At 44.9% G+C, this 16227-nt stretch overlaps 1 protein-coding gene across 1 annotated transcript in view; it reads right to left on the reverse strand.

The window, feature by feature from the left end:
* The window catches only part of CFAP92 (cilia and flagella associated protein 92 (putative)), a 139453-nt gene that overhangs the window by 61355 nt on the left and 61871 nt on the right, over positions 1-16227 (reverse strand). Inside the window, exon 19 of the mRNA XM_073787768.1 lies at positions 8641-9545. Within this exon, the coding sequence (XP_073643869.1) occupies positions 8641-9545 (905 nt within the window). The remainder of the gene's footprint in view (positions 1-8640; positions 9546-16227) is intronic.

The raw sequence follows: 16227 nt of genomic DNA on the forward strand, positions 1-16227 counted from the left end.
ACAAGTAATGAAATCGAAATTGTGATTAAAAATCTTCCAATAAACAAAAGTCCAGGACCAGATGGCTTCACAGTTAAATTCTATCAAACATTTAGAGAAGAGCTAACACTCATCCTTCTCAAACTCTTCCAAAAATTGCAGAGGAAAGAACACTCCCAAACTCATTCTATGAGGCCACCATCACCCTGATACTAAAACCAGACAAAGATACTACAAAACAAGAAAATTACAGACCAATATCACTGATGAATACAGATGCAAAAATCCTCAACAAAATACTAGCAAACAGAATCCAACAACACATCAAAAGGATCACACACCACGATCAAGTGGGATTTATCTCAGGGATGCAACGATTCTTCAATATATGCAAATCAATCAATGTGATACACCATATTAACAAATCAAAGAATAAAAACCAGATGATCATCTCAATAGATGCAGAAAAAGCTTTTGACAAAATTCAACACCGATTTATGATAAAAACCCTCCAGAAAGTGGGCATAGAGGGAACCTACATCAACATAATAAAGGCCGTATACAACAAACCCACAGCCAGCATCATTCTCAATGGTGGAAAACTGAAAGCATTTCCTCTAAGATCAGAAACGAGACAAGGATGTCCACTCTCACCACTATTATTCAAGATAGTTTTGGAAGTCCTAGCCATGGCAATCAGAGAAGAAAAAGAAATAAGAGGAATACAAATTGGAAAAGAAGTAAAACTGTCACTGCTTGCAGATGACATGATACTATACACAGAGAATCCTAAAAATGCCACCAGAAAACTACTAGAGCTAATCAATGAATTTGGTAAAGTGGCAGGATACAAAATTAATGCACAGAAATCTCTTGCATTCCTATACACTACTGATGAAAAATCTGAAAGAGAGATTATGGAAACAGTCCCATTTACCACTGCAACTAAAAGAATAAAATACCTAGGAATAAACTTACCTAGGGAGACAAAAGACCTGTATGCAGAAAACTATAAGACACTGATGAAAGAAATTAAAGGTGATAGCAGCAGATGGAGAGATATACCATGTTCTTGGATTGGAAGAATCAATATTGTGAAAATGACTATACTACCCAAAGCAATCTACAGCTTCAATGCAAACCCTGTCAAATTACCAATGGTATTTTTTATGGAACTAGAACAAATCATCTTAAAATTTGTATAGAGACACAAAAGACACCGAAGAGCCAAAGCAGTCTTGAGGGAAAAAAACGGAGCTGGAGGAATCAGACTCCCTGACTTCAGACTATACTACAAAGCTACAGTAATCAAAATAATATGGTACTGGCACAAAAATGGAAACACAGATCAATGGAACAAGATAGAAAGCCTAGAGATAAACCCACGCACCTATAGTCAACTAATAAATAAAAATAAATAAAATAAAATTGCAACCCCAAAAATAACATAGGAATAAACCTCACCAAGGAGGTGAAAGATTTATACTCTGAGAACTATAAAACATTAATAAAGGTAAGTGAAGAGGATTCAAAGAAATGGAAAGATATCCCATGCTCTTGGATTTGAATAATTAATATTATTTAAACGACCATACTACCCAAAGCAATCTACAGATTTAATGTGATCCCTATCAAATTACCCATGACATTTTTCACAGAATTAGAATAATCCAAAAATTTATGTGGACCCATAGAAGACCCAGAATTGCCACAGCAATCCTGAGAGGAAAAAAAAAAAATTTAAAGAGCAGGAGGCATAATTCTCCCAGACTTCAGACAATACTACAAAGCTACAGTAATCAAAACAACATGGTACTGGCACAAAAACAGACATATGGATAAATGGAACAGAACAGACAGCCCAGAAATAAACCCACACACCTATGGTCAATTAATCTTAAACAAAGGAGGTGAGAATATACAACAGGACGGACTTCCCTGGTGGTGCAGTGGTTAAGAACCTGCCTGCCAATGCAGGGGACACAGTGAGCCCTGGTCTGGGAAGATCCCACATGCCATGGAGCAACTAAGCCCATGCACCACAACTACTGAGCCTGTGCTCTAGAGCCCGTGAGCCACAAATACTGAAGCCCGCGCACCTAGAGCCTGTGCTCTACAACAAGAGAAGTTGCCAAAATGAGAAGCCCACACACCACAACGAAGAATAGCCCCCCACTCACAGCAACTAGAGAAAGCCCGCACTCTGCAAAGAAGACCCAATGCAACCAAAGATAAATAAATAAATAAATAAATAAATATTTTTAAAAAATAGAATATACAATGGGAAAAGACAGTCTCTTCAGCAAGTGGTGTTGGGAAAGTTGGACGGCTGCATGTAACTCAATGAAGTTAGAACACACCCCCTCACCATACACAAAAATAAACTCAAAGTGGCTTAAAAACTTAAGCATAAGACATGACACCATAAAACTCCTAGAAGAGATCATAAGCAAAACATTCTCTGACATAAATCATACCAGTGTTTTCTTAGGTCAATCTCCCAATGCAAAAGAAATAAAAACAAAAATAAACAGATGGGACCTAATCAAACTTACACGCTTCTGCAGAGAAAAGGAAACCATAAACAAAATGAAAAGACAACCTACAGAATGGGAGAAAATGTTTGCAAACAATGTGACTGACAGGGCTTAATTTCCAAAATATACAAACAGCTAATACAACACAACAACAACAAAACAAACAACCCAATCAAAAAATGGGCAGAAGACCTAAAGAGACATTTCTCCAAAAAAGACCTACAGATGGCCAATAGGCACATGAAAAGATGCTCAGCGTCGCCAATTATTAGAGAAATGCAAATCAAAACTGCAATGAGGTACCATCTCACGCCAGTCAGAATGGCCATCATTAAAAAGTCTACAAATAAAAAATGCTGGAGAGGGTGTGGAGAAAAGGGAACCCGCTTGCACTGTTGATGGGAATGTAAGTTGGTACAGCCACTATGGAAAACAGTATGAAGGTTCCTCAGAAAACTAAAAATAGAGCTACCAGATGATCCTGCAATCCCACTCTTGGGCATATATCCAGACAAAACTATAATCCAAAAATATACATGCACCCCTATGTTCATAGCAGCACTATTCATAATACCCAATACATGGAAACAACCTAAATGTCTATCAACAGATGACTGGATAAAGAAGATATGGTACATATATACAATGGGATACTATTCAGCCATTAAAAAAACGAAATAATGCCATTTGCAGCAACATGGATGGACGTAGAGATTATCATAAAAAGTGAAGTAGGTCAGAAAGAGAAAGATGGGGACTTTCGTGGTGGTCCAGTGGCTAAGGCTGTGTGCTCCCAATGGAGGGGGCCCAGGTTCGATCCCTGGTCAGGGAACTAGATCCCACATGCCACAACTAAAGATCTCACATGCCACAACTAAAAGATCCCACATGCCACAAATGAAGATCCCACATGCCACAACTAAGACCCAGCATGGCCAAATAAATAAAAATTTTTTTAAAAAAAGAAATAGACAAATACCATATGATATCACTTATACGTGGAATCTAAAATATAACACAAATGAACTTATCTACGAAACAGAAACAGACCCATGGACATAGAAAACAGACTTGTGGTTGTCAAGGGACAGGGGTATGGGAGAGGGATGAGTGGGAGGTTGGGATTAGCAGATGTAAGCTATTATATATAGAACAGATAAACAACAAGGTTCTACTGTATAGCACAGGGAACTATATCCAGTATCCTATGATAAATCATAATGGAAAAGAATGTAAAAATAAGAATGTGTGGGGACTTGCCTGGTGCCGCAGCAGTTAAGACTCCGCCTGCCAATGCAGGGGACATGGTTTGAGCCCTGGTCTGGGAAGATCCCACATGCCGCAGAGCAACTAAGCCCATGCGCCACAACTACTGAGCCTGCACTCTAGAGCCTGCGAGCCACAACTACTGAGCCCTCATGCCACAGCTACTAAAGCCTGAGTGCCTAGAGCCTGTGCTCCACAACAAGAGAAGCCACTGCAATGAGAAGCCCGCGCACAGCAACGAAGACCCAACGCAGCCAAAACTAAATAAATAAACTTAAAAAAAGGAAAGAAATGAAGGTGCTAAAAAAAAAGTGTATATATATATATATGTATGTATAACTGAATCACTTTGCTGTACAGCAGAAATTAACACAACATTGTAAATCAACTATATTTCAATAAAAAAAATTTTAAAGTCGATAAAATCACAGAAAAGGAAAAATAAATAAATAAATGGGCAGAAGATCTGAATAGACATTTTACCAAAGATGACAAACAGATGGCCAACAGGTACAGGAAAAGACGCTCAACGTCACTAATTATCATGGAAATGCAAATTGAAACAAAAGTGAAACATTACCTCATACCTGTTGAGAATGGCTATTATAAAAAAGACAAGCAATAATCATTTTGGTGAGGATGTGGAGTACAGGAAACCCACAGGCGCTGTGGGTAAGGATGTATTAATAAACTGGTACAGCTACTATGGAAAACACTTTGGAGGTTCCTCAAAAAGTTAAAAATAGAACTGCCATATGATCCAGCAGTTTCACTTCCGGGTATTCATCCTAAGGAAACAAAAACACTAATTCGAACAGGTATCTGCATCACCGCGTTCAATGCAGCATTATTTACAATAGCCAAGATATAGAAACAACCTAAGTTATTCCATCATAAAAAAAGAGAGTCTTGACAGTAGGAACAACATGGATGCATCCCCAGGGCATCATACTGAGTGAAACAAGTCAGAGAAAGACAAATACCATATGATCTCACTTACACGTGGAATCTAAAAAAACAGAAGCAAAATAGTAAAAACCCAAGCTCACAGATACAGAGAACAAACTGGTGGCTGCCCACCCAGAGGCAGGGTGTGTGGAGTGAGCAAAATGGATGAAGGGGGTCAAGAGGTTACAAAGCCATTTAGTTATGTACAGCACTGTGACTATAGTTAGTGATACTGTATTGCATATCTGAAAGTTACTAAGAGAGTAGGCGTTAAACATTCTCATCACAAAAAATTCTGTAACTTGTATGATGATGGATGTTAACTAGACTTATTGTGGTGATCATTTCACAACATATACAAATATCGAATCATGAAGTTGTATACCCAAAGCTAACATACTGTTACATGCAAAGTATACCTCAATTTTTTAAGAAAAGGGAAAAATTCAACCTAAACCTTGCGCTTCATACAAAAATTAACTCAAAACGAATCATAAACTTAAAAGTAAACCATAAGACCATGAATCTTTTAGAAGAAAACAGAGAAAAAATACTCAAGACCTAAGGCTTTGTGAAGAATTCTTAAACATGTCTCCAGAAGCATAGTGTATAAAAGAAAAAATAATCAATAGATTGGACTCTATCAAAATTCAAAACTTTTTCTTTGGAAAAGGTATTTTTAAGATGATGAAAGAATCACTACACAGAGTAGCTCCCCCTAGGCTTGGTGTCCAGAGTTTTTATTGGGGCTCCATTAATGATTGATTGATTGATTGATTGATGGCCCACATAGCAATCTCAGTCTCCATGTCAGGAGGGGGCGTGTCTTGATGTGCTGATGGCCAAGAGCACAGCAGGGGGTGGCGGGCAGGGGGAGGCTACCTCGTGGCTGGTTATCTGCCCAGGAGAACTGAAAGCACGCATCCACACAAAAATGTGCCCATGACACTGCATGACCCAAAGCCCCTGCCCTAAGTCACAACGTTGGTCTTTCCAGCCCCACCAACCTCCATCCTGTGACTCTCTGGTGAGGCTTCAGCCTAAGATCCAGTGTGGTCAGCCCACAACCTAACCAAAGACACTCCTATCAGGCATGACACAGATCACCTCCCAGAAGCCAAGGGCAAAAGCCAGACCTCTCTTGGGCAAGGCCAAGTTCTTTCCTACACACCGTGAAGTCCACTCTTTTAAGTGTCCAATTCCTGCCATTTGAGGAGAGCATCCTAGGAACTTGTCGGCAAACCCTGGGGGCTTTTGCAGAATGCACTCACCATTCTGTCTCTAGAAACGATTGTTGCTCTGACCTACAGATCCCAGACTTGAGCTGCAACACGTCTCAGCTCTAGCCAGCCCCGTGTGCTTCAGACCGGCCCCCAGAGTCCTAACTGGAAAGAGCCAATTCCTTAGCATTTATCCTGTTGCTGTTTGCCCCGGATTTGGTGGTTTCTGTAGACGGACAGACGCCTTGGTTTGTTGAAAGTCAAGGGGAGATTCTGACAGCAGCCAAGGGCCTCTGTTCAGTCCTCAATGGGCTCTTCCTCCGGGTGCTGGGCTTGTCCCTATACTTAACGCCACTCAATGTACAAAGGTATATAGAGTTATAGCACCCCTAGATTTTCTCTAATTGTTTAATATATTGTACAGTGTTTAATACACTGCACCCTTAAATCTGTCTGTCCACCTTTATTTCAAAAATCTAAACACAGGGCCAGCATATACTTCAGTATTTGATGGTGAAATTTAAATTTGAATAAAATAGTATACCCCCCCCAAAGTAAGTGTACAATTCAGTGGTTTTAGTATACTCCCAATGTTGTGCAACCACAAACACTGTCTAATCCTAGAACATTTTTATCACTCCCCACTTCTCCTGCATCCCTCCTCTCGGACCTTGGAAACCACTGATCTATCTCTATGGACTTGACTATTCTAGACATTTCATATGAATGGAATCATATAATAGGTAGCCTTTTATGTCTGGCTCCTTTTATTAGCATAACATTTAAATTTATTTATTTATTTTTGGCTGCGGTGGGTCTTTGTTGCTGCACGCTGGCTTTCTCTAGTTGCAGCGAGCGGGGGCTACTCTTCTTTGTAGTGTGCGGGCTTCTCACTGTGGTGGCTTCTCTTGTTGCGGAGCACGGGCTCTAGGCGTGGGGGCTTCAGTAGTCGTGGCGCACGGGCTAAGTTGCTGTGCGACATGTGGGATCTTCCTGGACCAGGGATTGAACCTGCGTCCCCTGCACTGACAGGCAGATTCTTAACCACTGTGCCACCAGGGAAGTCCCTATTAGCATAATTTTTAATTGAGGCATAGTTGATTACAATATTAGTTTTAGGTGTACAACATACTGATTCAAAATTTTTATAGATTATGCTCCATTTATAGTTACTACAAAATATTATACTGTGCTGTACAATAGATCTTTGTAGCTTATTTATTTTATATGCAATAGTCTGTACCTCTTCCTCCCCTACCCCTATCTTGCCCCTCCCCCCTTCCCTCTCCCCACTGGTAACCACTAGTTTGTCCTCTCTGTGAGTCTGTTTCTTTTTTGTTGTATTCACTAGTTTATTTTTTAGATTCCACATGTAGGTGATAACATACAGTGTTTGTCTTTCTCTGTCTGACTTATTTCACTTAGCACAATGCCCTCCAGGTCACTTAGCATAATGAGTTTTTGTTTGTTTGTTTGTTTTGGTTGAGCCACATCTCAGTTGAGGCAGGCGGGCTCCTTAGTTGCAGCTCGCAGGCTCCTTAGTTGTGGCTCACGGGCTCCTTAGTTGCGGCAGGCGGGCTTCTTAGCTGCAGCTCACCAGCTCCTTAGCTGTGGTATGCAAACTCTTAGTTGCGGCATGCATGAGGGATCTAGTTCCCGGACCACAGATCAAACCTGGGCCCTCTGTATTGGGAGCATGAGTCTTACCCACTGCGCCACCAGGGAAGTCCCCTAGCATAACGTTTTTAAGGTTCATCCGTGTTGAAGTATCTGTATCAATACTTCATTCCTTTTTGACAGCTGAATATTATTCCATGGTATGGATGTTTTGTTCATCAGCTGATGGACATTTGAGTCGTTTCACTTTCTGATTATTATAAATAACGGTGCTATGAACATCCATGTGCACGTTTTTGTGTGTATGCATGCTTTCAGGCCTCCTGGGAGGATAACCAGCCACGAGGCGGCCTCCCCACCTCCCCTGCCCCCGTGCTCTTGGCCATCAGCACATCAAGACAGCCCCCCCCCCCTGGGTGGACACAGTCAACATCCGGACACCCTGCTGTTGTCAGCATCTGAGTCATGGGGCATCTGAGCTCTGAGAACAGATAGGGGGCCTCCAGAGCAGAGAAGGAAGGCCCTATTGATCCAAACTAGGATAGTTGCAAATCATGAAAGAAAAAGGGAGTTATCCCATCACCACAACTAAAGAACGGAAGACCACGAGGGGCCACCTGCTGCGGCCCAGAAGGGGACACTTCCGTTGCCTCTGCAACATCTCCAGGGGGCGGCCATCGGGGGCTCCTGGCCTCCAGGGAAGGGGACTTCTGCAGCGTAAGCAGCCCTCCAGCCTCACAATAATCCGCCCTGTCTCCCTCGGGACGAGCTGACGTCTGTGTCCTTGCAGTGTCCCTCTCAGGGCCGGGCAGAACACTCTGCTCCCCGCTGGCCAGGGGGGCGCCTCGGGAGTGTGAAGGCAGGACCCAGTTTCCTGAACCAGCCTCCCTTCCATATACCCATGAAGTCTTCGCTTCAACCAAAGGCAAGCGGCTCTCCCAGCTGCTGAGCTCTGTGAAGTGCCTTATACGAACCCCGAGAGGCACCAAATCAACAGGTCCCTCCCACAGTCGGCGTCACAGAACCTGAGCTTGGCCACCCCTCCCCACCCAGAAACGCGGAGACCTACCTACCGGCTCTGGTGGCTCTCCCACAGCCGCCTCAGGCCCCGGTCGGCCAAGCCCTCCAGGATGAGGAGGTGACCCCGCCCGTCCAGCAGGTGGAAGCCAGTGAGCACGTCCAGGTCCGGCCGCTCCTGGATCTTCGCCGGCATCTTCAAGGCGGACAGGATCTGCTGGATATCCTCCACGGGGCAGGAGTCCAGGCCCAGGGCCCCGGCGTTGATCACGGCGACGTCCTGCAGCAGGCCGTGCAGGAGTGAGAGCTTACTGGAGGTGAACACGAAGATGACGCGGCCAAACTGGGAGGCCGTGGGGTGGGCGTCCAGGGCCTCGGTCCCGGCCCACAGCGGCACCGCCACGCCCGCCCGCAGCTTCAGCAGGCAGCTGGCCTCCAGGTAGTCGCCCGGGGGCATCGGGCTGTGCCGCAGGCCATCTCCGGGCACCCGCAACCCCACCGCCTTCCTGCTCCTGCTGTCATGGCCGAGGCGCGTGGCCTTGGGCTCGCAGCTGTGGACGGGGACAACCAGGTTCAAGTACTTCTGGCCAAGGAGGAGGTCGGCAAAGCTGACCTGGGCAACCCCGTAAGGGTCCCACATCTTATCCTGGGTTTCAAAGGGGTTGTTCTCCGTCTCTTTCGGGGAAATTAGGGTCTGGAGGTTGAGGTATGTATCCAGCGGGTCCTCCCCAAACAGGGCGGGCTTGCGGGAATACCCCTCTGACTTGCGGTCCCGGTCATGAACTTCCACCACCATCGGGGGGCCCTCCAGGTATTCCCTCAGGTCGCTGGGGTGCATGGCCCCAAGGAAGATGACGTTGATATCCTGGAAGTAGACGTGGGTCCCATGGGGCTGGCCCTCAGTCCTGTGCACTGGGGTCCTGTAGAACTGGTACCTGCAGTACACGGGGGTGCACAGCCGCTGCGAGAGAGCAGGGGCGGCGGTCATGGGTGCAGCCGCGGGCACCCCCTGCCGGCCCCCCTCCTCTCCAGGTGGCCCCCACCCAGCGGCTCAAATCCCGGCCCCAGGCTCACGCCCGGCAGCCCCTGCAGCCCCTGCGGCCTGTGGTTCCTCATTCACAAACCCCAAGGACAGAGCCCACTCTGCAAGGCCACTGCGAGGCCCGAGAGCCACGTGTACGGCGCTGAGCTGGCAGCTGAAGCAACTACTTCCCCCGGATGGCCAGTGCCACGAGGACAGGCCCTGCGCTTCTTCCCGTCCCATGGCCGGGCACAGAAAGTGTGGAGAGGAGTGGCTTTTAGAACAGAGAATCCGTGTTTCCCAGACACGCATCTGGAGGGCTGGCACGGCTCACCTTTAGCATATAAAGTGACCAAGCAGAACTTGGGTCTGGGTTTAAGAGGACTCGCAGGCTGAGCTGCAGGCGGGGGGCAGGGCTGTGTCGGGACAGAAACAGGAAACCTTGCGCATGCTACAACGTTATCATCAGAAGCTCACCGTTACACAAGTGTGTGGTTCGAATGCATACTCCAAGGGTACTATTTATTTTACTATTTCTTTTACCACTGATGCTGAATTTTATTTAAAAATAATCCTGGGTTGGTAGGGCTCCCAGGTACCTGGCAGAAATAATTAAGAAAACCTTCTGGAGAGATCCACTTCCAACCTAGGCCTCAAAGAATTCCCACAGAGAAAGTTCCATCAGACATGGGATCATAGTAAAAATCACAAAACACCTAAGGGAAAAAGGTACCACTAGCAAAACCAGATGTACAAAGGCACAGGTATTAGAATGATCAGGTACATAAAATAAATCTATTTGTTTGGTTTTTAAAAAGTAAAAGTATATCATCAAGGTCAAAACTATCATAATTCTATTTACTGGCAATGAAAATTCTAAAACTGAAAATTTTAAAATATCACCTACAACAGCATCAAGACATAAAATGCTTAGGAAGAAATGAAAGATGTGGAAGACCTGTACACTGAAAACTACAAAACACTGCAGAGAGAAATTAAAGAAATCTAAAGGAAGAAATATACTATTTTTATGGTTAGGAAAATGCAATTAATTCTTGAGGAATCATAGACCTAAACATAAAAGCTAAAATCATACCTCTCCTAGAAGAAAACACAGGGTAGTATCTTCATAAACTTGGGGTGGAAAAAAGATTTATTTGATATGACACAAAAAGCACTAATCATAACAGAAGTTGATAAGATGGACTTCATCAAAGACACTATTAAGAAAATTAAAGTCAAGCTCCAGATGGGCAGAAAGTATGTACAATGCATACATATCTGACAAAGGACTCGTATCCACAATATATCAATAAAAAGAATAGATATTCTAAAGAAAAATAAAAGAGGAGCTTTCAAATCTGGTTAAGCGGAATAAGCACACCCACCCTGCACCTCCCACTGAATACAACAGAAGGCATGCTTCAACTAAGAGTCCGCATGCCGCAACTAAGCAGCCTGCATGCCACAACGAAGGTCCCATGTGCTGCAACTAAGATCTGGCGCAGCCTAAATAAATAAATAAATATTAGAGAAAAAAAAACCCTACAGAGATGCAGAGAACACCTTCTGAAAAGTAAAAGGCAGTGGGCAGATTGGAGAAAGAGACCAAACCCAGTGAGTTTCCTGGGTTTTATTCTCTTCCTGCATGTCCCAGACTAGACGCAAAGGAAGCCTGAATCCCAGAATTATGCACCAGGCATGGAGAGACAGAGCTCTCTTTCTGTTCCAAGGAATGGGGTGTGGGAACCCTATGAGACAGAGAGAGTGGAAGGAAACTCCCTATTGCTTTTCTCTCCTGGACCTGCCCTCTGGCAAGTTCAAGTTCCCAACCTGTAATCTGTGCAGTGGCAGCAGCTGGGCAGGCAACTGAAAATCTGAGTGAGGGGAATCCTCTTTGAACAGATGAACTGTGATACAAACAGTGTATCAAAATGTGCTGTTCCTTGGCTCTCATGCTCGAGTGATGGTCACTGAGCTCCTGTTTGTACCAGGCCCCGGGCTAGGCGCTGGGGACGCTGACACCATGGTCCCTTGTGCAGGCGACTTCAGCCCACTGGGGACATGAACTAAACATCACATCATGCAGTTCAAGTGGCAGACTGAACACATACATCTGGTTACACCCCTCACCGAACTCCCCTAAAACCACAGGGAATTTTTTTTTAAGACATAAACATACAAGGACAAGGAGAAGAGAAGAGAAGCCAGCATGAGCGCCGGGACAGGGACGAGCAAGTGGTGCAGACACAGCACAGGTGAGGAAGCCAAACCCCAAGCATGTAATGGAGAAGCTGAGAACCAGCCACATTCTCTGCAAAATCCTCAAAAGACTTAGGAACTGGCAGGACCCAGCGTCTCTGGATCTGGGGGTCACAGCAAAGAGCCCAGCAAGGGAACTGTTGCGAGTCCCGAGAAGCCAGCCGGCCCACGTGCCCTCCCCTCCCCTACTGCTTGGCGGGAGGCTGTTAGTTTTTTGTGCAGGCAAATGAATGAAGGGTCCTGCGAGCTTCAAAACGCTGATGAGAGAGAAAAGGGGAGACCTAAACTAATGGCGAGGCACGCTGAGTTCAGGGGTTGAAGTCTCAACACAGTAAGACGTCAGTTCTCCCCAGACTGACCTATGGATTCAGTGCAAAGCCAGGCAAAATCCTAGCACAAGTTTTTGTAGATAGAGACAAGCTGATTCTAAAATTTATATGAAAAAAATAAATAAAATTTATATGAAAGGGCAAAGAAACTGGAAGAGCTAACACAATTTTGAAAAAGAAGAATAAAGGATCCAGAAATAGACCTCTACCAGTACAGCCAACTGATTTTTGTCAGAAATGCAAAAGAAATTCAATGGAAAAAAAAAAAGTCTTTTCCACAAATGGTGCTGGAACAATTAGTCATGTGTTTGCAAAAAAAAATGAACATTAACTTAAACCTTATACATAAATTAACTCAAAATTGATTATAGATCCAGATGTAAAACTATAAACATAGAAGAAAACCCCTGTCAGCAGGGGTTAGGCAGAGAGTTCTTAGATGTGACACAAAAACACAATCTATAGAAGACAAAAATGTATAATTTGGACTTTATCAAAATTAAAGTAAGAGAATAAAAAGGCAGACTATAGGCTGGGAGAAAATGTCTGCAAAGAACATATCCAAAAGCGGACTTGTATCCAGAATAGATTTAAAAACTCTCAACTCAACAACAGGAAAACTAAGTACTCAGTTGAGAACTTCTCTGGTGGTGCAGTGGTTAGGAATCCGCCTGCCAATGTAGGGGACACGGGTTCGGGCCCTGGTCCGGGAAGATCCCACATGCCGCGGAGCGACGAAGCCCGTGCGCCACAACTACTGAACCTGCGCTCTGGAACCCGTGAGTCACAACTACGGACGCCTACGATCTGCAACAAGAGAAGCCACCGCAACGAGAAGCCCACGCACTGCAACGAAGAGTAGTCCCCACTCGCCGCAACTAGAGAAAGCCCGTGCACAGCAACGAAAACCCAATGCAGCCAAAAATAAATAAATTTATTTAAAAAAAAGAACTCAGTTGAAATGTGGGCAAAAACTTGAATTGACACTTCACCGAAGGGGCCATAAAGTGGCAGATAAGCAGATTAAGAGATGCGCCACATCACTCCGCATCAGGGAAATGCATGGTCAACCCCGATGAGATAACACTGCATACTCATTAGAGTGGCCAAAATTAAAAATAAAACACTGATGATACCAAGTTCTGGGGAGGATAAGCACAGCTGGAGCCCCCGCACACCGCTGCTGAGATGCAACCATAGCCTCTCCACAGAGCCCGGGAACTTATCCTAAAGAACTGTGGGCATTTATCCTAAAGCACTGAAGGTTTATGTTCACACAAAAGCACGTACACAGATGTTTTAGCAGCTGTATTCGTAACTGCCCCAAACCAGAAACAACTTGAACATCCTCCATGGGTTAATGGACGGACAGACTGCGGTTCCATCCAGCTGCAGAATACGACTCAGCAGCAAAAAGGGATGAATTCTAGCTTGCGGGAATCTCGCCGGCATCGTTCTGAGGGAAGGAGGCTGTATGTGTTGTTCCCTGCTGCAGCAGAGGTTGTTAGTGTGGATGTTACACAATATATAACCCCATCTGGACGACAACCTTCAAAAGTTAAAACTATCACGACGAACACGTCTGCGGTTGCCGCGAGTGCGGGTGGGGAAGATGTGGTCATAAAGGGCTAGTACAAAAGAGTCTGGGGGGTGCGGTCATAGAGGTGTTCTGTATCCTCACTGTGGTGGTGAGAACGCTGACGCACACATGAACTGAAATTGACAGAACTGCACACCAAGAGAAAAGAGTCGATTCTGTAGGATAGTTTTACTTTTCTGCTTGCTATTTTAAAAATTAAAAAACCAGAGGGTCTCTGGAATGAGGGACAGCTGATGGCATTCAGCTCCTATCCAAACCAGATGTATTAGGTGACCAAATGCTCACGGACCATCCAATGCAGACCCCACGTCCTTTTCATCCCTTGGCTACCAGACCCTTACCCTCCAGGCGGGCAACTGGGAGAGACCTCCAGAGATCGAACTTGAGGTCTCCCCACCACCAGCCCACCCAGGCCACCGCAGCATGAGGCTCAGAACCCACAAGCCCGCTCGGCACCCAAGGCTGCTTTTGAGGCCCCCACTCTTACCTATGAGCAGCGAACCAGGGGATTGAGACAGATGTGACGATGGAGACCAAACAAACAGAAAAACCAACTTGAGGAAACAAGGACTGTACAAACAGGGACAATGACCCGCGAAGCAGGAAAACACTGCTGAGTCGGCGGCCCCGGGGCCACCCCCAGATCCGTGATTCTCTAGGAGAACCTCAGGACTCAGCTGTGGTGGGACCCACAGCTGGGCTTCATAAAGGTCAGAGGAGACAAGGCAAAGCCTGCAAAGGGAAAAGGGCTGTGAGGCAAAGCAGGGGGACAGGCGCCATCTCCCCATGGCCTCCTACTGTGTGTCCCAGGATGCATTGAGCTCCTGAACAACTGACTGTGACAACTCAGGTGACGTACTGTCCACCAGGGAGCTCACTGGAGACGCAGCACCCAGGGTTTTGACTGGGGCTGGTATTAGGCTCCCCCAGCCTGTGTCCCAATACGCCAGGCGCCCTGGAGGAAAGCATGGTCAGCACTGTTGGCAGAAACAGTCAGGCCCAGGAACCACTCTCATTAGAGAACGATTCAAGTTCCTAGACACCTGCCAAGGGCCAGCTTTTCAGGCAGACCTTTTTACAGATAGTCACCTTGGCAATCTAGATTCAATACAATCCCTATTAAATTACCAATGGCATTTTTCACAGAACTAGAACAAAAAATTTTTAAATTGGTATCGAAACACAAAACACCCCAAATAGCCAAAGCAATCTTGAGAAAGAAAAACGGAGCTGGAGGAATCACACTCCCTGACTTCAGACCATACTACAAAGCTACAGTAATCAAAACAGTATGGTACTGGCACAAAAACAGAAATATAGATCAATGGATCGGAATAGAAGGCCCAGAAATAAACCCATGCACCTATAGTCACCTAATCTGTGACAAAGGAGGCAAGGATATAAAATGGAGAAAAAACAGTCTCTTCAATAAGTGGTGCTGGAAAAACTGGACAACTACATGTAAAAGAATGAAATTAGAATACTCCTTAACACCATACACAAAAATAAACTCAAAATGCATTAAAGACCTAAATGTAAGACCGGATACTATTAAACTCTTAGAGGAAAACATAGGCAGAACACTCTCTGACATAAATTGCAGCAATATCTTTTTGGATCCACCTCCTAGAGTAATGAAAATAAAAACAAAAAATAAACAAATTGAGCCTAATTAAACTTAAAAGCTTTTGCACAGCAAAGGGAACCAAACACGAAACAAAAAGACAACCCACAGAGTGGGAGAAAATATTCGCAAATGAAAAGACCAACAAAAGATTAATCTCCAAAATATACAAACAGCTCACGCAGCTCAATATCAAAAAAACAAACAACGCAATTAAAAAATGGACAGAAGAGGGCTTCCGTGGTGGCGCAGTGGTTGAGAGTCCGCCTGCCGATGCAGGGGACACGGGTTCGTGCCCTGGTCCAGGAAGATCCCACATGCCACAGAGCGGCTAGGCCCGTGAGCCATGGCTGCTGAGCCTGCGCATCCAGAGCCTGTGCTCCACAACAGGAGAGGCCACAGCAGTGAGGGGCCCTCGTACTGCAAAAAAAAAAAAAAAAAAAAATGGACAGAAGATCCAAACAGACAATTATCTAAAGAATACATACAGATGTCCAAAAAGCACGTGAAAAGATGTTGAACATCTCTAATTATCAGAGAAATGCAAATCAAAACTACAATGAGGTATCACCTCACACCAGTCAGAATGGCCATCATCAAAAAAATCTGCAAACAATAAATGCTGGAGAGGGTGTGGAGAGAAGGGAACCCTCCTACACTGGTGGTGAGAATATAAATTGGTGCAGCCACTATGGAGAACAGTATGGAGGTTCCTTAAAAAACTAAAAATAAAGTACCATATGACCCAGCAATCCCACTCCTGGGCATATATCCGGAGAAAACCATAATTCAAAAAGATACATGGGG

This window comes from Tursiops truncatus, chromosome 10 (assembly GCF_011762595.2).
Source record: "Tursiops truncatus isolate mTurTru1 chromosome 10, mTurTru1.mat.Y, whole genome shotgun sequence".
In the NCBI taxonomy this organism is placed as follows: domain Eukaryota; kingdom Metazoa; phylum Chordata; class Mammalia; order Artiodactyla; family Delphinidae; genus Tursiops; species Tursiops truncatus.